This window comes from Taudactylus pleione, unplaced genomic scaffold (assembly GCF_031769625.1).
Source record: "Taudactylus pleione unplaced genomic scaffold, aTauple2 ptg000082l, whole genome shotgun sequence".
Classification (NCBI taxonomy): domain Eukaryota; kingdom Metazoa; phylum Chordata; class Amphibia; order Anura; family Myobatrachidae; genus Taudactylus; species Taudactylus pleione.
The window spans coordinates 9,174,124-9,197,654 of record NW_028284484.1 but is presented as its reverse complement, the minus strand read 5'-3'; the positions used below and the strand labels follow the sequence as shown (position 1 = coordinate 9,197,654).

The following is a 23,531-nucleotide window of genomic DNA, read 5'->3' as shown; positions in this document are numbered from 1 at the left end:
ATGTGGTCTGCATTTGGGGGAGGTAACAAAGGGGAGTGGCTAGGTTAATTCAGACGTGTCTGACCATTTAAATGCCATTCCATGGACATACTTTCACAGCTGCATTCTGTGCAAAATCGCAGCTGCAATCGCATTAGTGTCCTCTGCTGAATCAGGCCCAAAGTGTGATTAAAATTATCAGATCACTGAATAGATATACAGGTTGAGTCTCCCATATCCAAATATTCCGAAATACGGAATATTCTGAAATACGGAATATTTTTAGCATGACTGAGATAGTGAAATCTTTGATTTTTGATGGTTCAATGTACACAAACTATGTCTAAGGCACAAAATTATAAAAAAATAAAGTATAAAATGACCTATAGGCTGTGTGTATAAGGTGTAAATGAAACATAAATGAATTTTATGTATGTACACAAACTTTGTTTGAGCCACAAAATTATTGAAAGTATTGTATAAAATAACCTTCAGGCTGTGTGTATAAGGTATATATAATACATAAATGCATTCTGTGTTTAGATTTGGGCCCTATTCCTAAGACATTTCAATATGTTATACAAATATTCTAAAATACGGAATATTCCGATATCCAAAATACCCTTGGTTCCAAGCATTTTGGATATGGGAGACTCAACCTGTATTAAAATGTATGTTTTAATATAGTATTTCTTCAACGTGTAGTGCACCTCTGAACTATTACTTTCCTGAGTTTCTAATTATACAATATAGAAATGTATTAAATACTGTCAGCACTGTTGCATAATCAATGGTTTTATTGTTTATTGTAATAATTATGTTGTTTCTAAATGTGCAAAAATGCTTTTTTCTAGATTCACATTTATTTGCAGCCCTCATAACCAGAAATAGTTATCAACTGGAAATGGGGAGCTCAATGGAACACAAGAATTTATTGCAGGAAGCACCTGTGGTTGAGCTCTAAGCAGATCTAATAGAAATAGCTGCACTCACATCCATATGATATAAAGGCAGCCATATAACAAAGAGATTTGTGTTGCATCTTATAGGAATCCTAGGAGTGTCTAGTGTGCAGAGGTATCTAATGAAAGCAGACGGTAATATGGGAAGGGACATCCGAACGCTACAGTGGTAACCGTGGCGTTTTGTGATTTGCATGCATTGTGCTTCATAAATGTGATCTCCTTATTCTCATTTGGTGGGAAGTAGCTATATAAGCTATAAAAGTCAGACTACAATCTTTTTGGGTCGAATCCTGCTCTATGGAAGTATTTTATATAACTCCAGGGAATTGATTTGCAGACTGAAGTATGTATATGCACAATAATGATACAGATTGCATACATTGCTTACATTCCAGAGACCTTTTATTGCGAGACCACTTACAGTTTCAGGTACATCAGGTGAAAAGGCGATAAGAAGATGACAGTTTGCTCCAGGTTCCACTGTACTAACAGGATTCAGCAACACAAAAGGACCGATTGGATTCATAATCGAGAAACGAGGCTACAAAATGATGGGTTAAGGAACATAACATAAAGATAACATACAATTTAGTTACAGACTAAAGATACAATCATTACTGTAGATCATGAGCATTACTGCCCTTTCAAATACGGATTCACGTATTTCGATGCCTATCCTAAGTCCCGTGTCGGACTTCCAGCATTGGGATTCAGACCGGCAGCATCCCTTCCGCCGGTCTGCTAACTACATCTCAGCCCAGGGGATGCAGAGAAGATCCCTAAGCTAAAAGTCCAAGGCTGGTTGTCCATGAGAAGGGAGCACCCTATTTTTGGACTGTTAAGTTTGGGGCTGGTTGCTATTAAATGTTTCAGTTGCCCCCCTGTGCTATAGCATCAGCTGCCCCAGTTTGTTCAGCCTAGTTCTTGCTATTGGAAAATAGGAACCCCACGCCATTTATACCCCCTATTTTCCAATACCAGACGGGACTCAGAGGCTTGAGGCTGGTTAATGATTGGGGGAAGGAGGGGGGGACTCAACGCAGTGTGTAAAAAAAAAAAAATGTAACCCTTTTTTACACTATTAATAAAACGAAGCTTGCACGGATCATAGTGATCTGTGCAGTGCTTACACTATGTCACAGATTGACTGTGGATTGCCATCGGATCTGCTGTGGAATAGGTGGTTGAAAGCTGACGAGTATCAACCGCAAACGACAAATGGCAGTCAAAACCGATGCATAGTGAATGACATTTTTTTAACTACAATTGGCCGTTGATGCCCATAAATCTGACCTTTAGTAAATTTACCTCATAGTATTAATAACAAGGGCTAATCTAGAAAATCTATACTTTTAAGATTTCAAGGATACTTTCAGAGGCTCAGAGGAAATGTTTTGTAATGTTACTGTTTTTACCACTCGTTGACCTGCAATAAAGACAATTATATAAAGTAAATTTCAAAAAATGTCAAATAAACATGCTCAATAAAAAGGCTGCAATTCTGATTAATAATTCTGCTGAGTCTTTCACTGCCATGCAACCACAGTCACATGATGTAATGAGCAGAGCTGCCCCTCTGAGCTCTGTCAGCTTGCCGTACTGTAAAGTCGGCCCTCTTTGCCTTCCTATGGCATGTGAATCTGTGTCTGTGTAGCAGGCAGCCATACATTTTGCCCTCCAAAAAGGTTTTGGTAAGAAGATAATGATATGATTTGTAGAAGGAAAATGACTGTAGCCTGTAGAAAGGTAAAAACAAAATAAAGCTCATATTTCAGATTGCGGCTTTAAAATTTAAATTTTAAAATTTTCTGTGGGGTTTGGGATGGGCATGTTTAAATATCAAAATATATCTTTCATCAGTATCCTGTATCCCCACTAATAATTTTTTCCAATTTACTTCACACATCTGAGCTGTAATGGGCCAATTCCTCTGTATTACAGGTGATAATGACGAATTGGACCATTATCACGTTTGTAGATCTAAAAGTACTTTGGGCTGATTCATTACGCATCGCAACTGCAACAGCATACGCAGATCGGCCGATGGCGCACACTGCGCATGCGTCGCAGTGCGTGAGTTAGCATTGCAATCTGCGATCACACACGCTGAAAGAAAGCCATCACAGATAGAGGGATGGAACGTCAGAGTTTGGGGGTGGTGATGGGGGTGTGGTCAGAGATAGGCAGGCGTGCTTGTCTGTTTGAACGCCGTTTCCTTGGCGTGCATAAATGAATCAATGTGACGGCATATGCAGCTTTTGTACTCACTGCTTGCGACGAGGTGAGCAATTTCTGAGTAAGGTCACACCGGTTGTAATTGTGCATGAGGGGCCGATGTTACTCGATGGTCCTGATGTATACGCAGGACTGCAGGGTATTACGGATGTGAGATAGCGGTAGTGGGCGTCTCTATGCTGGCTGTGCGACTGCAGTCATTAGCATATTTTTGCAGCAGACCTGCATGCCTAATCGCAGCCATGATCGCAATAGTGATCAGTAGTGAATCAGGCCCTTAGTTCCTGTAAAAAAAATTATAAAATGACTGATATTTGCCTATATGTGAGATTAACATCTAATGCTAGGTACACACTTAACGATGTGTACCCAGCCGATTTGTTGCGCGGCGGGGTGCATTTGGAGGCCATGCTGCATTTGGGGGCCAGTCTAGTAAGTCGTGAGTGTGTCGCAGCCAGTGACTGCATTTTTTTTCACTTGCACTGGCGGCCATTTTCCTACGCACATTTTGAACAACCGTAGGGCTGCTCTAATGTACGATGGTGTGACTTTTCTGGCCAAATTGCGGATTAGAGCTGTAGCTGGTGGACGTCTTTCTACAACTTCCATCGCTGTGGCATTAGCATAAAGTCGCAGTCGTGCTGGATCATAATCTTAAAGTTAGGAAAGAAAAAATGGGAATAATACTTAAAGGGCAACTAAGAAGAATTTGTAAAATCTAACAGTTCCATTAAAATAAAACCTTTGCAATTTGGTTGTTATAAAATGTCAAAAAAATAACAACATATTACTCAGACAATGCAATAAATACCTATAATGACAGCATACCTATAAATGGACTTCTGATTAAGCAGTTTCCTGGCATGTAGACACCACTGACTCCATATACCATAATCATAAGGCTTTATAGCAAAGAATAAATATGATCTGTTATCCATTACAGATATTACATAGTATAATGATTAAACTGAAAAATGTATCATTGTGCTGTAATACATGCTGACACTTTCAATGTTGTAATCACAAGGGGGAAAGGGGCAACTGGGGAGAAAAATCTAAGCACAGGTAAGTCAAAACGAATAACACAATAATTATATCAATAATTCAGTATGTAGCCCCCTAATTAAAGTAAATTCTACTGAGACATTGGCCTTCATTCAGAGGCGGCCGTACGGTCTACAACTGCACGGCCGCCTCGATGTTTGTCAAGTGCGCATGCGCACGAGGGAGCAGAGGCGGGCGGTCAGGATGCAAGCGGCCGCCCAGTTTCTGAGCGGCCGCTTGCATCCTCCGACCGCCTCTGAATGAGGCCCTTTGTCTCACCAGGAATCACATTCGTGGGGGTGCACCCCTGAGTGTATAACATATGACAAAAAACAGGGGAAGAAAAGGACTCTCTTTGTTTGGTGGCACTCGTTGTATATATTATCTTATTAAAACTTAACTTGTAATTAACTTGTTAAGATATATGGATATTTCTACCACCATGTAGACATACAGGAATACAATATATAAATTAAGCACCGTTTTGTGCTTAGTGAGAAGCAACAACAATGTGTTTTAGCAAAATAATGCTCTTGATTTGCTATAATGAGAAGCAACAAAGTATTATTGGCAATATATCATAATATTAGAAGTACAGATACTTCTGTTACATAGCGGCCAGCATAGTCACAGTACATGAGACAGAAATCTGTGCTGAGTGTCATACATTACTGAACAGGAATATAACTTTATCTTGTTTAAAAGTATTGTACAGTAAATCATGCATTAAATCAAACCACAATGGACGGTTTTCCAATAAGAATCTAAACCATACATCATTTCACAGATTTGCCCAGGGAGCACATGTAAATAGGCCCACACAGATCATGCAAATTCAATGCAATGGGGAATAACAGATCGTTAGACCTAATTGATCTGCAAAGTAATCTCTGTTGTGATCTGGTGAGTATCGTTATATAGGGACTTTATACAATAGAGCCAGCATTGCTCAAAAACCACAATGGTGTGTTATCAACATAAATCAAGGATATGCATTATAATTATAGTTAGCAAGCAGTAAATGATTATAACAGAAACTCATATAATTGATATAGGATTAGTGTAAGAGAAATAGAAGATAGGAAAACACAGATCCCTCTCTGGCATACTCCGGTGCAGCCGCTGCTGCCTATGTGCTAGGTATTTAATACAGGGAGCACCCGGGCACGCAGGGGGGGTTTCCGAGTACCTAGAAACCCCCCCTGCCCGTTGCTCCATCGCTGACGGCCCGGCGAGCAGCTGAACACTTACTTTTTTTTTTTGTAAGGAGACACTGCCTGGGCTGGCTGCAGGGGGAGCTGCAACGCGCAAGCCCCTCCCAGTCCGTTCCTATAGGGACACTTTGACCGGCAATGTGAGAGAGCGCCTGCCGCCGGAACATATCAACTAGTGCCAGCGCAGAGAGTCCCGGAGCCGCATGACGTAGGTGGGGGTACAGGGGGGATGATATTTGCTAGACCGTCTGCTATATGTACATGCCGACGGGGGGTGGGGGGGGTGGTAAGGGGAGGGAAGGTAAGGAAGAGTATCTTATGACTGCTGTATGTATATGCCAGGGGAGGGGGAAGATAATATTTACGACATGATGCCAGATCTACTGCTGCATGTATTTGCTGGTGGGTGGGAAAATATTTATGAATTAATACCAGATCAAATGCTGCATGTATTTGCGGGGGGGGGGGGATGGGGGGGGGTTAATATTTATTAAATGCTGCTGTTTGTACTTAACTACTTGTATTTTGGCTCTGCATTCGTGTTTTTTAGGTGAGCGTTGCATTGGGTGTGTGTGCGATGTGTAGTCTTTGTCAGTTTGTGTGTGTCAGTGTGTGATCTTTGTCAGTGTATGTTTGTGTCTGTGTCATTGTGTGTGCAATGCTGAACTGTCCATAAAATATATATATATATAAATATAATCTCTCGATCAGTTTGGAAACCCCCCTTTCAAAATCCTGCGTTTGCCACTGGGGTGTGAGCGTGCCCCATAGTATGCTCCGGGACGTGGAAAAATGAAAGAGCATCTGCTATTGTATTTAGTACATGGTGGACCTTGTTGATTCAGAGCAAGGACCTCCAGTGTATGTAGTGCAATGAGAGTACCCCGAATGTATGGGAAAGATTATAGACGCTATGATATAAAGCAATTTAACAAGAAATAATGGTACACCTAATCACAGCATTCCAAGCTGCTGCTTCCCCATATGTTTAATAACATTTAGTGGAGAGTGAGCGGTGCAGTGTTGGTGGTGACACTAGAATATAGTATAGTAACGTGGAACTGAGCATATCCTAAGGTGGTAAGGTGGTGGGGGGGCTCTGATGTCCACAGACATTGCAGAGATCTCTCCCACCACAACCTATTTGGAAAACACTGAGTCCACTGAGAGAAAGTAAAGAAAAAGTGCACCTGTTTATGTATCAATTAGGTGTATAAAGCCTTAAATGCCTGGGTATGACAGCGATGTCCTGGCTCCACTCAGTTTAATGGTGCTATGTTGCCGCTCTCCATGTGAGACCCACTCGTGCACAGTGGGTCCCTGTGGCACTGCAGACGGCCGTTTCGCTGATCGCTTCGTGAGAACACTGAAGAAGCGATCAGCGAAACGGTCGTCTGATGATGGTCATTATTTTACTATATTTGTGCATATTAAACACTAGCAGCTATTGATTTTACATCTGATTATTTGTTGTGACCTTTGTTATTAAGAGCTACCATTTTTTCTATTTGTACATGTGTGAATCACCATTTATACTGTGCTTATGCAGATAACAGAGGTTATACAAAAGATGATCACATGTAGCTCTTCAGTTTACCCAGATGGCGCTGAAGCACAATGTGCATAGAGTAAAGGTTTTAGCAGCAAGTTACATGGTCACATCGCCACAGCCATCTGGTAGTCACTTTTAGAGATTCCCCCAACACTGGCTCGGGATGGCTATATATATATATATTAGGGATGTGCAGGCTCGGTTCTACTCGGTTCCGTTCGGTTCTTTTTACCGAATCTTATTGGCTATCCAAAACTCGTGACAGCTGAAACCCAATAAGATCCGGTAAAAAGAACCGAACGGAACCGAGTAGAACCGAGCCTGCACATCCCTAATATATATATATATATATAAAACCAACAAGCTACTTTGAATAAGTTGTGGCCGTCACCAACATGGAATGAATTATTGTAGGTCTTCACTTTATTTTCCAAACGCATGGCACACACATAAGTCCTGGCGTCCCAGGCTGCAGCCTAATCAGCCTAGTAGTTGATTAGATATTGTGCACCAGCCATGGAGTGTACGGCATGCAAATTGTGTTTTTGGGGGAGTGGAATAGGATGAAGATGGTCCCTGTGATTCGTGACCACACTTATTTGATGTAGTGTTGACACCATCATTTTCTGCACGAAAAATCGCGCTGCACACACTTGTCCCTATTCACCAACAGTAGGGATGGTGCACTGAAATCCAACATTGATGTTAGCAATGTTTTTAACAATGGAAAATCAACATTGATGGCATTGAATTATTGGGCAAAATCGATTGATGAAAAGCATTGGTACGTACAGTATGTAAATATTTATACAGCTCTATAGCAGTACAGTGTGCAGGGTCTCGCCTAATGTAAATGCAGCTCCAAAACATTACCAGTATGGGGTTATCACATATAGGTATGGGATCGCTTAAATCTTAACTTGACAAGAAAGGGCAGGTGGGGTCGAACCAATCAGCTGACAGTCAGAGCATCGGACCAAAAGCATCGATGATGAGCAAACATTGCAAACTCACCATTAATGGTTAATACATTGACAATCAAAACCAAAACATTGATGGTTGCGACGTTTCGTTATTTGATTCCCGTCCCTACCCAACAGTAAATCTTGGGAAGTATGCTGATATGAATCTGAAGAGAAAATCAAAGAACTTGTAGGACAGTGGCTTCATTAAACTCTTCCCACATTATATTTATTTTGCCTCTATTATAACTGACAGATCCATGGACTTGTGCTATATATGAAAATAAAATAAGAATGTGTGCCCATGTAATATTCACTTTTATATTACATTTTACATTAAGCCAAGCACAGAACAATGAAATACTATCAACATGCCAGTGATGGCAGACACAGCAATACTGAGATCAGACAACAGAAAGAGCGGGGAGAGAAATACTGAAAAACGATAGCACTTGGGAGATATTATAGAATGCTATAAGCAAATTTCTGTCAATATGAATCAGGAAATTATTCTAGAACTACATAAGGCAAAGTTTCATAGAAGATAACATTAAGGAAATATTGATATCCTGTACAGGAGAGTAGTACTAATTACTATGATAAACCAAGTTACATTAACAGTTACTGTTTTTCATGTAAACTGTATAAAGTGCCTTTTTAAGACAATAATAAGTCTGAATTATTGGAAATTGTATCCAATAATGGCAGATATAAACTGTAGCTTACAACTGGACACCTCAGCATAAAATGTAATTGAGCCATTCACATATGTTTGTACAGATGTGCCCACATACAACTATCCTCCGTGAGTTACAAGCTGCGTTACACATAACGTGTGAGCGACATGTGCCTCGTTAGCGCGAGCGCCTTTCCTTGCAACTTTTTCCCTTCAAATGCATCTTATGCGCACAGCAGCTTCTGCTGATTAAAATGATATACAGCATGCCTATATTCTGTGGTGCATCTGCATGCACAATGCTACATTATTGTGTTAGCGGCTGTGACACTGTAACGCAGCATTTTGCATGCAGATACAGCCACAGTCGCACACAGAATATAGGTATGCTGCATATCATTTAATCTGCAAAAGGTGCTTGTACATCCTGTTCACAAGGCTGTGCGAATAAGATGCATTTGAAGGGAAAAAGTTGCGCAAAAAGATGTTTGGCTAGTTGTACAGTATGAGGACACATCTGTATCTCTTAATTGGAAAATCCATTAACCATTGTAAGCTATGGTACAAATACAGCTCTTCAGTTATCTGGTATGCCTGCGTCGACCTTTCTACGTGATAAAGATGGAGGCACAAGCATAGGGAAGTTTACTGACATGTAAAATGGTGTCTTCAACTATCAATAAACTGTTGATTGTAATGCTAAATGAAGCTACTCTGGTCATGTAATAATGAAGTGTAAAGAGTAAATGCACAGGCACTAACTACTATAAAAGTCATACAAGTGACTAAGTACCTATGGCAGCTTCTCCAAAATTGATGAGATGGTGTCCGTTTTCAGAGGTTACGATCAAGGGTGGTGCTATAGCAGGGCAGTGTAGCTCAATGTACAGGGTATTGTGTGGGCTGGGGAAACACATAGCAAAAAAGGGTTAAGAAGTAATTTAAAAAGCTAGAATTTATTTCCCACACAAAAACACTTAGTGCCTTGCAAAAGTATTCACCCCTTTGGCTTTTTACAATTTTTGTTACATTACAACCTGTAATTTATTATTGTTTTTTTTTATCTGAATTTTATGTTATGGATCTGCACAAAATAGTCTAATTTGGTGAAGTGAAATGAGAAAAATATATATATAAAAAAGAATCTTTATAAATAAAATTCTGAAAATTGGCATTTGCATATGTAATCAGCCCCCTTTGCTATGAAGCCCCTCAAAAGTTCTGGTGTAACCAATTACCTTCAGAAGTCACATAATTAGTGAAATTAAGTCCACCTGTGTGAAATGTAAGTGTCACATGATCTGTCAGTATTAACACACCTTTTCTGAAAGGCCCCAGAGGCTGCAACACCACTAAGCAAGAGGCATCACACCATGAAGACCAAGGAGCTCTCCAAACAAGTCAGGGACAAAGTTGTTGAGAAGTACAATTCTGGGTTGGGCTATAAAAAAATATCCAAATCTTTGATGATCCCCCGAAGCACCATCAAAGCCATCATCATCAAATGGAAAGAACATGGTACCACAACAAACTTGCCAAGAGAGGGCCGCCCACCAAAACTCACAGACCGGGCAAGGAGGGCATTAATCAGAGAGGCAGCACAGAGACCAAAGGTAACCCTGAAGGAACTGCAGAGTTCCACAGCAGAGACTGGTGTATCTGTACATGTGACCACAATAAGCCGTACACTGCATAGGGCTGGACTTTATGGAAGAGTGGCCAGAAAAAAAGCCATTACTTAGTGATAAAAATAAGACACGATTTGAGTTTGCCAAAAGGCATGTGGGCGACTCCGCAAATGTATGGAGGAAGGTGCTCTGGTCAGATGAGACTAAAATTTTACTTTTCGGCCACCAAGGAAAACGCTATGTCTGGCGCAAACCCAACGCATCCCATCACCCCAAGAACACATCCCCACAGTGAAACATGGTGGTGGCAGCATCATGCTGTGGGGTTGTTTTTCAGCAGCAGGGACTGGGAAACTGATTCGAGTCGAGGGAAAGATGGATGATGCTAAATACAGGGATAATCTTGAGCAAAACCTGTTTCAGTCTGCTTGTGATTTGAGACTGGGACAGAGGTTCACCTTCCAGCAGGACAATGACCCGAAACATACTGCTAAAGCAATACTCGAGTGGTTTAAGGGAAAACATTTAAATGTGTTGGAATGGCCTAGTCAAAGCCCAGATCTCAATCCAATTGAGAATCTGTGGTCAGACTTGAAGATTGTTGTTCACAAGCGGAAACCATCCAACATGAAGGAGCTGGAGCAGTTTTGCCTTGAGGAATGGGCAAAACTCCCAGCGGCAAGATGTGGCAAGCTCTTAGAGACTTATCCAAAGTGACTTGCAGCTGTAATTGTCAATCATCATCGACAGCTCGCCCCCTTTGGTGCGAGACCCGGAGCGACGGAGCACCCATCACTAGCCGAGTCTTGCGCATGCGCACGACGGAGCCGGCTCCGTCGTGCGCATGCCCGGTGGGCAAACATCGACCCGGTTGCGAGCGTTCAGCGCTTGCGACCGGGTCTGAATCAGGCCCAGAGCGTGACCAGAGAGAAGGAGGTTACTGTAGACTAAGTGGGAAATTATGATGTGTATGAGAGTTTTGGTGGCATGAGGGCTAAGGAAGTGCCAGATTCTTGCAATGTTCCAAAGCTGGAAGCAGCAAAATTGACAGATGGCCTGCATGTGAGGAGTGAATGAGAGCACAGAGTCCAGGATGAGACCAAGGCAGCGGACTTGGATGACAGAAGAGAGGGTGATATTATCAACAGAAAGAGAGGTGGGGAGAGATGGAAGTGCTTTTGATGGGGGAAAACAATGAGTTCAGTCTTGGGCATTTTAAGTTTCATGAAGTGATGAGACATTCAAAGGAGATGGTAGACATGCAGCTGTAGACATTAGAGATGATGGAGGGAGAGAAGTCAGGAGAGGAGAGGTAGATTTAGGTGCCATCAGTGTATAGATAGTATTAAAGGCAGGAGAGGGTGAAGAGGAGAGAGAGGGTGTCAAGAGAGGAGCAGAAGCGGGTAGGGTCAAGAGCAGCAAGGTTGCTCTTGGCGAGTGTATCCTTGGGAGGGGAGATGAATAGAGGAGAGAAAAGCCAAAGGTGAGAAGAAGGTGGTGGTCAGAGAGGGAGGAGGAAATCAGTGAAATCAGAGGCATTACAAAGGTACAGTAGGAGAAGACTAGGGGCCTGATTCAGACCCACTCGCAAGCGGCAGTCCGCTCGCAAGTGAGTCGATGTTGTGTATTGCGCATGCGCACGACGGCGGGAGCTCCATCGTGCGCATGCGCCAGACGCGACGAGCGAAGGACTTTCCTTCGCTCGTTGTGTCTGATCAAAGGGGGCGTGCTGTCGATGTTGATTGACAGCACGCCCCCTTTGGTGGGCGTGCCGGGGGCGTACCTCCCTGACGGAGGCGTTCCCAAGGGAACGCCTACCGTCAGAAGCCGGCCCACTGACATCACTAGTGATGTCAGTGGGAGTGATTTTGGCTCTGATAGAGCCAAAATCACTCCGGGCCTTGTGGTTGAAAATCTCAACTGCAGGCTCCGGCTCGCAGTGGCGATGGTCGCGATGGTCAAGACCATCGCGGCCAACAAACTGCACGCTCGTATAGGCTGTGGGTGGTGACCCACAGCTATACGAGCGTCCAGGAGGACGCTCCATAAATATGGAGGGCGGCCCTCATTCAGAGCGTGCGCTCTGCTCAGAGCGTACGGCTCTGAATGAGGGCCCAGGTCCGCTAGAGTTGTAGGGGGAGTATGTCCATTGGGTAAGGTCAAGGGAGGAGGTGGGGGAGAGCAACTTGGAGGCTGCAGCATCAGCGGAATTATCAAATGGGATATTGAAGTCACCCAAGATAAAAGATGGAGAAGGTTTGCAGGAGAGAATGTGCAGAAGGGAGTCAGTAAAGTTAACTTGGGAGTGGGATGAGGTACCAGGGGGCACAGTAGATGACTGTGACCTGAAAATGAAAATGAAAAGTGTGGAAGAGGTGGATGGAGTAGACCTCGAAGGAGGAAAAGGAGAAGGAGGGTTCAGCGGGTAGGACATGAAAGATGCAGCAGGGGGAGAGAAGTAGTCCTACTCCACCACCTTGAGAGTCGCCAGGCTGAAGGGTGTGGAAGAGATAAAAGCCCCAAATGAGAGAGTGCCGGAGGATGTGGTGTCAGATGAGGAGATAGATGTTTCAGAATTAGCAAGGAGGCAGGGGGAGTCAGAGAGTAAATGGTCATGGATGAAGGCCAGAGTTTTACAAACTGATCAGAGGACATAGGAATGACAAGGGGATGGGTATGAGGTTGGCAGGGCTGATGGTGCAGTAAGATAGTCCAGGGGTATAATAGGGTGAGTGAGAGGGGGATACAGTTGATATAGGACAGGAGACATGGGCAGAGCAGAGAGGGGAGCCAGACGGGAGAAGGAGATATGTGGGGGAGCAAGTGAGGAGGACGGTGTAGCAGGAATAGAGGGAGAGAGAGGAATAGGGTGTGGGAAGATATAAGCGAATGGCTGATATAGTAGTAAATACTGTATTAAGTGTAATCAGAGAGAGGGTAATGACAAAAGGGTGAAACGACTGGGAAGCGGCAGTGGTTCAGAATGAGTGAGCGGGGCAGAGAGTGTGGGGAGGAAGACGGGGGAGCAGAATGTTAATTGAATGTATGGGTGGATGGAGTAGGAACGGGTGGCATGGCAGGAGACAGAAAAGTAAAATTTAAATAACAGTGGAAAAACAATGCAAAAAACTTGAGGCATTACAGCGCAGAGTAATACAACTTAAAGTATACAGCTAAATAAAATGATGATAAAAATAAATGAGCAAAAAATGGTAAAATAAGTAAAGAAATTGTCCAAGAGTTGCAGGGCCTAGAGACAAAGTTGGTCATTGTAAGTGAAGGTAGGATTTAGGATTTGAGCGGCATCAGTGAATGGGTCAGGTTAGGGATGTCTTTCGAATGGTGCACCATTGATAGTGCCATCAGTGATTTACATCAGTGGAGTGAATCCATCTATGGGAAAACATTGTGGTTTACACAATCGATGAACGTTCCTACTTGTGAGATTCAGTGGTGGGCCAATCTGAAAAAGGGGCATGTCAGGTTAGAGGGGGTGGGGCTGAGCAATGCATTAGAGCTATGCATTGTTGCCCCTATGCTGTAAATAAAAACAAAAATCACTGCACATCAGTTTACTATTAATGGTGAAGAGCCATTGGATCCTTACCATCGGTGGCAAACCATCAATGGCTGCTAACCATCAATGGTCGAAGAACATCCCTAGGTCAGGCAGTAGAAAAAGGAGTATGATCCAGATGATTAGTGACTGACAGATATCAGAAAGAGAAAGTTTAGGGTCTTGCAGGACAAGGGCTAGGGCAAGCCAGATGAGTGAGTCAGGGTCCAGGTAGAGGTGGAGCAGGTCATAGAAGCAGGTCCCAGGAGCTATGGGCTGTGGAGAACTAACTTATAGGATCGGATACGGCAGTGGAGGAGGAAACTGAGTGTTGGCAGTGGAGGAGGGCATTGGTGAGGACATTAGGAGGAGTCCAGCTGAGGATAAAGGCTAGACCCCAAGGAGAGCTTGCAGGATGCTGCTGTTCAGTCCAGGAGTCGGTAGTACAAAAACATAGACATGAGTACATTTAAATTGCATAATTGATGCTGTTAAGCTGTTTGCATATTTTTCTTTGGAAGAATTTAGACATACAATTTATAATCTCACTTCAATATCTTCAAATATAAGCAGCCGCCCTGAAAGCACCAATTTTGGTGGGTCAGTCCGGCTTTTAAGCCACTGTCCCATCGTCCATCCAGAGGGCCATAGTGTACCACAGTGAGGAAATGTTTGGGAGGTCATGTATATTAGTGCAGCGGTGCTGCATCAAAATAGTAGACAGAGGGACTGGGTGCAGCCTAGCAACTCAGAAAGGGTGAAAAACAGGAGTGTGATACGTGCCAATGCCCCATGTCACGTGTCCACATCCTCAGGCGGGTGCATGATCCCTTTTTGAGTGCACAAAGTCCCGTTCCCCACCTCCAAATGTTGGGAGGCATGAATATGAGGAATACAGTAATATGAGTGTATTATTATTTATAAGTCACCTAACATTAACAATTAATACTAATGAAAATGATAAAATTGTGGATAAAAACTAACATACTTTATGTTCATGCATGTAAGTACCTGAAGGGTAGACTCTCGCCATCTTTCCGTTTGCTGACGTCGCAGCTGGCTATGAAGCACGGAATTATGTATTTCTCAAACTTGCCTGTAAATCTTCGGTAGATTGAGAGTCTGGCGGCTGCATATATGTCAGAGCTGCAGTTAATTAGAAACAAGATGCTCTGAGCTTAGAAAATAGACATTATTACTGAAGTTATAACAAAGAATTCTGATATATGACTATGAATTTATATTAATTTAATTGTCTATGACGCTAATTTAAAATTATTCTAAAATACTTACATTCATATTTGGATAAATTAGATATAACAAGAGATATGGCAAGAACTTACCTTTGTTATCTCTGTTTCTACGAAGTCCATAGGGTCCACAGGGTTGACCTTGGGGTATAGCTGGATCTGGATCCACGGGCACCACGCAGTTAAAGCTTTAGCTGCTCCCAGGATGCTCTTGGGTCCATCCTCCTCTATAACCCGCCCCCGAGCCACAGGCACCTCAGTTGGTAAGCAGCCCAGGCCGGAGGAGGAGACTAAACAGAGAGAAGGAAGACTGGAACACACAAGAAAACCATACTCACAGAAATGGGAGATGGAAAACCGGTGACCAGCAACACAGCCCATTTGAAGCCAGGTGCGTCAGGGCGGGCGCCCTGTGGACCCTATGGACTTCGTAGAAACAGAGATAACAAAGGTAAGTTCTTACCATATCTCTTGTTTTCTACTTCAGGGTCCTTAGGGTTGACCTTGGGGATGTCCCAAAGCAGTTCAACTAAGGGCGGGGACGCTCCTGTGCAGAAAGGAGAATCCTGTGCCCAAAGGATGCATTCTGAGAGGCAAAGGTGTCAAATGCATAAAACCTCAAAAACGTCTGAACGGAAGCCCAAGTGGCTGCCCAGCTGAACCGCGGAGGCACCACGTCTAGCAGCCCAAGAAGGACCCACAGACCGAATGGAATGAGCCTTAACAGAGGCTGGAACAGGTAAACCTTCCTGTACATAAGCCTCACGAATAACAGAACAAAGCCAACGGGCAACAGTTTGTTTGTTGGCAGGCCAACCCCTCTTATGAAAACCAAAGAGGACAAACAAAGAATCGGACCTTCTTACAGAAGTAGTCCGGTCCACATAAATTCTGAGAGCACGGACAACGTCCAACGAAGCCTCACCAGCTGTAAGATCAGGTGACTGAAAAGCAGGCACCACAAGTTCCTGATTGATGTGGAACTTAGAGACTACTTTAGGCAAAAACTCAGGACGAGTGCAAAGCACCGCTCTATCCTTGTGAAAAATTAAGAAGGGGGGACTACAGGAAAGCACCCCCAACTCAGATACCCTCCTGGCTGAAGCAATTGCCAGGAGAAAAACAGTCTTAGGTGTTAACCACTTGAGGTCAACCGACTCAAGAGTCCCACGGAGCCACTGGAGGCACAAAGGGAGGCTGGATTCTAAGAACACCCTGGAAAAAGGTGTGAACATCCGGCAGTGTAGCGATCCTATGTTGGAACCACACAGACAGAGCCGACACATGAACCTTCAGGGAGGCCAGACGTAAGCCTAGGTCAAGACCTGACTGAAGAAATGCCAAAATCCTAGAAACCCTGAACACCTGAGGATCAAAGTTTCTGGACTCACACCACTGAAAATAAGTGTGCCACACCCTGTGGTAAATCCGAGCTGAGGCAGGTTTACGCGCCCTCAGCATGGTACTGATGACAGAGCTTGAAAACCCCCAGGACCTTAAGACGGCTGTCTCAAGAGCCACGCCGTCAAAGACAGTCGACCCAGATCTGGGTAAAGGCAGGGCCCCTGAGACAGCAGGTCCCAACGCTGAGGTAGAAGGTACGGAACGTCGATGGACAAGCTCTTGAGATCGGAGTACCAAGGACGTCTGGGCCATGCTGGAGCCACCAGCAGAAACGTGCCTCCGTCCTGTTTGATTTTTCGTAGCACCCGAGGCAGCATGGAGATCGGAGGAAACAGGTACACTAGGTGAAATGTCCATTTCACCGACAGCGCGTCCACCAGACTTGCGCCTGCGTCCCTTGTCCTTGAGCCGTAAATGGGCAACTTGTAGTTGTGACGGGAAGCCATCAGGTCCAACTCCGGCAGTCCCCATTTGTCCACGAGAAGTTGAAACACCTCCGGGTGAAGCGACCATTCCTCTGGGTGCACGTCGTGACGGCTGAGGAAGTACGCCTTCCAGTTGAGGACTCCCGGGATGAAGACTGCCGAGATTGCAGGAATGTGGCTCTCCGCCCAAGCCAGGATGAAAGACACCTCCAACATCGCCGCTCGACTGCGAGTCCCTCCCTGGTGATTGATGTACGCCACCGTGGTGACATTGTCGGATTGTACCTATACCGCCCTTCTGTGAAGAGCAGTGCCTGACGACAGCAGAGCCCTGTACACGGCCCGCAGCTACAGAACGTTTATGGGAAGAACTGCTTCCTCCAACGGCCCTGAAGAGACAACGAGCCGGTCACTGCCCCCCAACCCCGGAGACTGGCATCTGTCGTGAGCAGAACCCAGTCCGGAATCCAAAAGGGGCGACCCTCGATGAGATGAGCAGGCTGAAGCCACCAAGCTAGAGACCGGCACACTTCCGGGGACAAGACCAGCGTCTGGGATTGGATCCGGTGAGGTAACCCGTTCCATTCGGACAGAGGCCCTGATTCAGAGCCGGACGCTCTGACGGCTTGGCCGTCATTATTCGGGTCTCGCGCATGCGCACGACGGAGGCGCCTCCGTCGTGCGCATGCGCACTTGGGCACCATCGACCCAATTGCGAGCGCTCGCGAGCGGGTCTGAATCAGGCCCAGAATCTGCCACTACAGGGGCCTGGCATGGAACTGGGCAAATTCCACCATGTCGAATGCTGACACCATGGACCCCAGGACTCTCATTGCCGAGTGGACCGACACCCTGCAACTGCTCAGGCAACTGTGTATCCTCAGTTGTAGGGAGGACACCTTTTCTGGAGTCAGGAAAATCCTCTGCTGATGAGAATCCAGAAGGGCTCCCAAATGGACCATCCGTTGTGATGGGATCAGAGATGACTTGTTCCAGTTTATCAACCACCCGTGTGCCTGAAGACAAGCAATGGTCAGGTGGAGATGTCGAAGAAGTACCTCCGGGGAGCTCGCCAGCAGAAGAAGATCATCCAGATACGGCAGCAGCCGTATACCCTGGCCCCGAAGGTGGGCGGCCATAATTGCCATCACCTTGGTGAACACCCTCGGAGCCGTGGAAAGGCCAAAAGGCAATGCCCGAAACTGGTAGTGATGTTGCAGGATAGCAAACCTCAGATACCGCTGGTGTGCAGGTTCTATGGGCACGTGGAGATAGGCGTCCTGGATATCCAGGGAGACCATGTAATCCCCGGGTTTTAGAATGATGGAACGTAATGTTTCCATCCTGAACTTGGGAACTATGAGGTATTTGTTCAGAGACTTCAAATTCAGGATAGGTCGATGATAACCATTGGGCTTCTGTACCAGAAACAGAGTAGAATAGTACCCCGTCCCACGTTGAGACTGCGGAACGGGAACAATGACCCCGGCTTGTAGCAAGGATTGTATAGCCACCTGAATCTGGGAAGCTTTGGTCTTGTCCAGAGAAGGACTCGTGCAAAAAAACTGGTGGGGCGGCCTGAACCGAAAAGATAGGGCGTACCCCTGAGAGACTACTTCTCGAACCCAGGCATCCGTGGTGGTATTGTGCCAACACTGGGCGAATTGGAGAAGTCAGCCTCCCACTCTGAGGTCCCCCAGAGGGAGGCCCGTCCCATCAGGCAGCAGGTTTATCCTCCTGCTTGGAAGAAGGGAGCCGAGCACTCCAGGCTTGCTTCTTGGGTTTAGTGGCGGTCTTAGCCGCCGACTGCCTCGGGAAGGACTGACCTTTTGCCTTACCCTGAACCCGAAAGCAACGAAAGGCCGAGCTCCGGACCTTGGCAGGCGTTGCTGCTGAAGGAAGGAAAGCTGACTTGGATTTAGCCAGGGTATCCACTATTTTGTCCAAGTCCGGACCAAATAGCAATTCTCCATTGAAAGGTAAGGTCTCCAGACCTTTCTTTGAATCAGCGTCCGGTCTCCAGGACCTCAGCCATAAGGATCGGCGGGCAGACACTGCTGCAGCCGATACTCGAGCATCCAAAGAGGCTTCTCCAATGTAGGAAGCAGCGTCTCTCATCTGTCCTAACAACGCCCTTTGGCCATCCGGAGCATCGTCTGGAAAGGTATCCTCTAATGTGTTGGCCTAACCCTCAATGGCCTTGGCCACCCAGTAGATGGCCATGGACGGTCGGGCCACTGCCCCTGAGAGGGAGTAAATGGACTTTGAGCAAATCTCAACTTTTCTGTCTGTGGGATCCTTCAGCGAGGATATAGACTGTAATGGCAGAGTAGCGCTCCTTATTAAACGGGTGACATGGGAATCCACCGCCAGTGGAGTTTCCCATTTTTTACAATGTGCCTCAGGAAAAGGATAATTAGAAGCCAACCGCTTCTGTGGCAGGAATCTCTTACTGGGCGCCTGCCAAGCCACCGCCATATGATCCGTCAACTGATCAGACAGGGGAAACACCGCAGAAGCCACCTTAGTTTTTTTTAAACTAGGATACTTCGACTTAGGAGCTGGTGCCTCATCCTCTATTAGGAGAATGGCTCGCACCACCCTAACCAGTGCTCGCACATTAATGGACGACTTGGTATCTACCTCCTGGACCGATGTGTCCGAGTCAGTGTCTTCATGAACCTCCCCATCATCTGAGGACCCCTCGGAGTCCGATAAATGCGCCGCCTGCACCATTAGTGTGCGTTTTGACGCCCTTGAAGGCATGTCACTCTGCAACATTGACTGAAAAGCTGAAGACGTGGCAGCCAAATTTTGTACTGAGTTGGAAAGCACATCCACCCAGGGTGGAGGAGCTGCCACAGGGGCCTGGAAGGGCACCACAGACTGCTGCGTTACAGGGGAAGCCTGTATACACATAGGTAACCCCACATAAGGACCAACAGACTGAGACCCGGGGGGGGCTCCGCAATAATTGCGGGACACCCGGGGAATGGGGGATGGCCAGCTGGGGCAATGCCCTAGTAGGGACAGCAGTTGGGACCGACAGACGGTCCGCAATAGACACCAGCACCTGAGAAAACATCGCCCATGGTGGTTTCTGCGTCATAGGAGGTTTTGATGGGCCAGGAACCACCTGGCACGGTCTACACAGGCCATCCTGTGACAAATCCTCCCTATCCACTCCTGCAGAACAGCATCCGTAGGAGACCAACACCGGAGCCACGGAGTGCTCAATCTCCTCTTCCAACATGACAAAATATATTATATGAATAAATATATCGGGCAACAGAGCAGAATCAAGCGCACTCACCAGTGTGCTGAACAACAGCCCACAATATGGTACTGTGCAACACACAACTGTATGTGACGGACCTCACAAATACGTGATTTATATAAGTGAGGTCTGTAGAAATGCCCCTCCCCCACACACCTGTAGGGCTTGTAGGAGAAGTAAAGGGATAGGTATAAGCTGACAGTAAGTAGAAATAAGCACAGACAGGCAGCACTAGCAAAAGTCACATACCATGCAGAGAAGATATACTCACTGCACCTTTCCACTACAATCAACCTCCCAGATTCAGTGTCTGGGAGGGCTATAGCGCTGTGTACACTGTCCTTGATCGGGGGAGAGGTACACAGGGGGACCGGTCCATGTGCTCCCTGAGAGATCTGCGCTGCCACAGAGAAAATGGCCCCAGAGACCTCAGAGGAGGAGTGGCCGAGTAACTGCAGCTCAGCGATGCCAGACTACGAGCTGAAAGGCGCGCTGAGCTGAGGGGAGGAGCTGCTAAACAGGGAAGGCTTCCTCCCCTGGCTAGCAATTAACCCCAGGGCTGCCGGCTTCCCGCTTGCCATGTGAAATCCCTGGTGGTCTAGTGGTCTCACGGGGTATACCTCCGCAGAGGGGGAGCCCTCCGCCACCGCTAGCAGCCCTCGGTCTGTTCCCTAGAACCGGGGGCAAAGGACTGCATTTATAGTAAGACCCGCGAGCCGCCGCTAATCGGCGACTCGCAGCTTACCTTCTCCCCGGCGACTCCGGCAGCAGTCCAGGGAGGTCCCCAGAGTCCGGCTAGTACGGACTCTGGCCTCCCGCCGCGATCCCCAGTGCGATACTGGCATCGCGGCGCCAGTGGGGAGTAAGAGCGGCAGCGTGGGCGTCTGTACAGACAGCCCTTCGCTGCCACAATGAAGAGCCCCTATTAAAAATAAAAACTAACAGGCTCTTTTTTTTTTTATTAAAAAGCTTTGGGGGCTGCTCCTGCAGCCCCCCTGCGCAAGGTGACCCGGGCACCAACTCAAACTGAGGTGCCTGTGGCTCGGGGGCGGGGTATAGAGGAGGATGGACCCAAGAGCATCCTGGGAGCAGCTAAAGCTTTAACTGCGTGGTGCCCGTGGATCCAGATCCAGCTATACCCCAAGGTCAACCCTGTGGACCCCCTATGGACCCTGAAGTAGAAATAAGGATATTTAGGGGACAAAAAACAACAACAATATCTTCAAGTCAGCTACACTTAGCATTGGTGACCATGTCTATTGTATGTGTTGGAAAAGTGCGGGTTTTTAGAAGTGGAGATGTTGCCCATAGCAACCAATCAGATTCTACTTAACTACTTATCTAACTCCTTCTAGAAGATAATAGCTAGAATCTGATTGGTTGATATGGGCAACATCCCCACTTTTAAAAACTCGCACTTTAGTAAATACACCCGCTAGCACTTCCTACATGTACTGTACTGTAACATCATCCTCCATTATTTTTAACATAGTTGTAAAAACATTCTAGCTCTTTAAGTGGGTTGCTGCGTCTGTAGATCATATATAGTTGTATTCTTACTCCACTTTTATATCCTCTATTTTGGGTAGATCTATCGGGGCTTGCTCCACTGGCTTTGGGGAGTTCTCCTTTTGAATTTTCGGGGATGGAAGTTGTTTTTTCTTATCCTTCTTTGAGGACAGCTCTCTTCTCTCCTTCTTGCTCTGAAACAGATTCATGAGGAGACAGAACTCCGCATTTCATACCAGACATTTTTATATTCATCATATGTATGTTGAATCGGTGCCTGAAATCTTAGACAGTACTGTAGATAGGACAGGACTATAGCATTGCTCAGGAGTTAATGACAAGAAATTGTGAGTCACTGCACCCTGAATTCTCCAATATGTCTATGTCACAAAACAACATTTTTACACCAGCTAATAGATGGCAGTAGTCATTTCTCTGCCACTAGTTTCCATGAGATACCTTTTGTGTAACCTATGTGCATTTTATAAAGAAAGCATGTTAACAATCCAATGTAATCAAATAGTGACACATGATAAGACAACTTACCACCGCTGTAGGTAGTGCTGTGCATGCACTGGGTTTACGAATGTAATGGCGCATGCGCAGCACTGTTTCCAGCTGTGGTAAGAGGGAAGAGTAGAGAGGGAAAAGTATCTATTTCCCGAAAAGCTGTCATCGCAAAAATGACAGCTTTTCGGAATAGATAGTTATAGGGAAGAGGAATGATGAATTCCTCCGGTAATTACGTAGAACTCCATGCGAGTTCTAAACCTAATTACCTCCATCGATTTTTAAGGTATGATGAATAGGCCCCATAGACCGTTACCACATGTGAGTGACTCACAATCTGCAGGATATGTCTACAAATCAGATTTGACACACAACTGACAGTAAAATGAGTAGAGAGGGAGAAGGAACACACAAGAGGGGGTGGCAATGGGGATAGGCTGTAGTGGGGGATAGCAAAATAGGGTGTGGGGATAAAATGCTATGCAGGGATAACTTCACAACAGAAACAGAACCATACCACTCCTTTCCGATTAGTTGCTTATCTTGAACACATCAATATCAGTTACAGCTAGGGAATCCGATCTCAGGCTCCCAAATTCCCTAGGGTTGTCTGCGCCTAATGGCATGTATCAACGGGATTCTTGCTTACTGAGTTAGACACTCACAGTGACCATTTACAGTCTCAGTGACCACATCCGCGAGTGCCATAGTTCCAGATGCAGTATGTGCAACTCACACACAATCCTGCTGCTGTTGGCACTCATTGAAGGTAACGGGGATAGATTTCAGCCTGCAAGAAAAGAGTGACAGGGGCTGATTGGGAACTTAGGGGCCTATTCATAATCGGGGGTGGCGGAGGATACTTATCACCAGAACAATTCAGCATTGCTCCAATGCAGGGACAGCTGCTCCAAAAATCAGCTGTTCCTGTGAGTCAGTAGCAGTGTTACTCACCACCCCCGTGGTCGGCTTCTATGCATGTGTGACCTTAGGTTACACATGCGCAGAGTCACTGGGTACGCAGTAAGGAGACGGTGGAGGGACTCGCTCGGCTCCCTCATCGCAATCCCGGATGTCCTTCACATAGGAAGGAGTGGGGCTCTGAGAACTAGCTCCATCTGAAAATGGCATTTGTTCTCGCAAGCAAACTCCAAAAACTTTACATTTTTCAGAGTTTGCTGAATATTAGGCGGCCCTATCTGACCCCCAATATTAAAAAGGCCCGTTTCGTAAAGTATGTGGAAACTAGCGTTTCTGCATATGATGATGAATAGGCCCCTTAAAGTGGCCCTGGCAAAATATGAAAAGTTGCCTCATGCAGGTTGGATTAAATCTGCTATAAACT

At 45.8% G+C, this 23,531-nt stretch overlaps 1 protein-coding gene across 6 annotated transcripts in view; it reads right to left on the bottom strand.

The window, feature by feature from the left end:
- Positions 1–23,531, bottom strand: part of CFAP74 (cilia and flagella associated protein 74) — a 279,555-nt gene that overhangs the window by 25,003 nt on the left and 231,021 nt on the right. For all 6 annotated transcript variants that reach the window (XM_088468211.1, XM_088468207.1, XM_088468206.1 and 3 more), the window contains 5 exons: positions 21,728–21,870; positions 14,823–14,957; positions 9,421–9,530; positions 2,315–2,370; positions 1,366–1,485 (listed from right to left, as the gene is read on the bottom strand). In XM_088468211.1, coding sequence (XP_088324337.1) covers positions 1,366–1,485; positions 2,315–2,370; positions 9,421–9,530; positions 14,823–14,957; positions 21,728–21,870 — 564 coding nt within the window. The remainder of the gene's footprint in view (positions 1–1,365; positions 1,486–2,314; positions 2,371–9,420; positions 9,531–14,822; positions 14,958–21,727; positions 21,871–23,531) is intronic.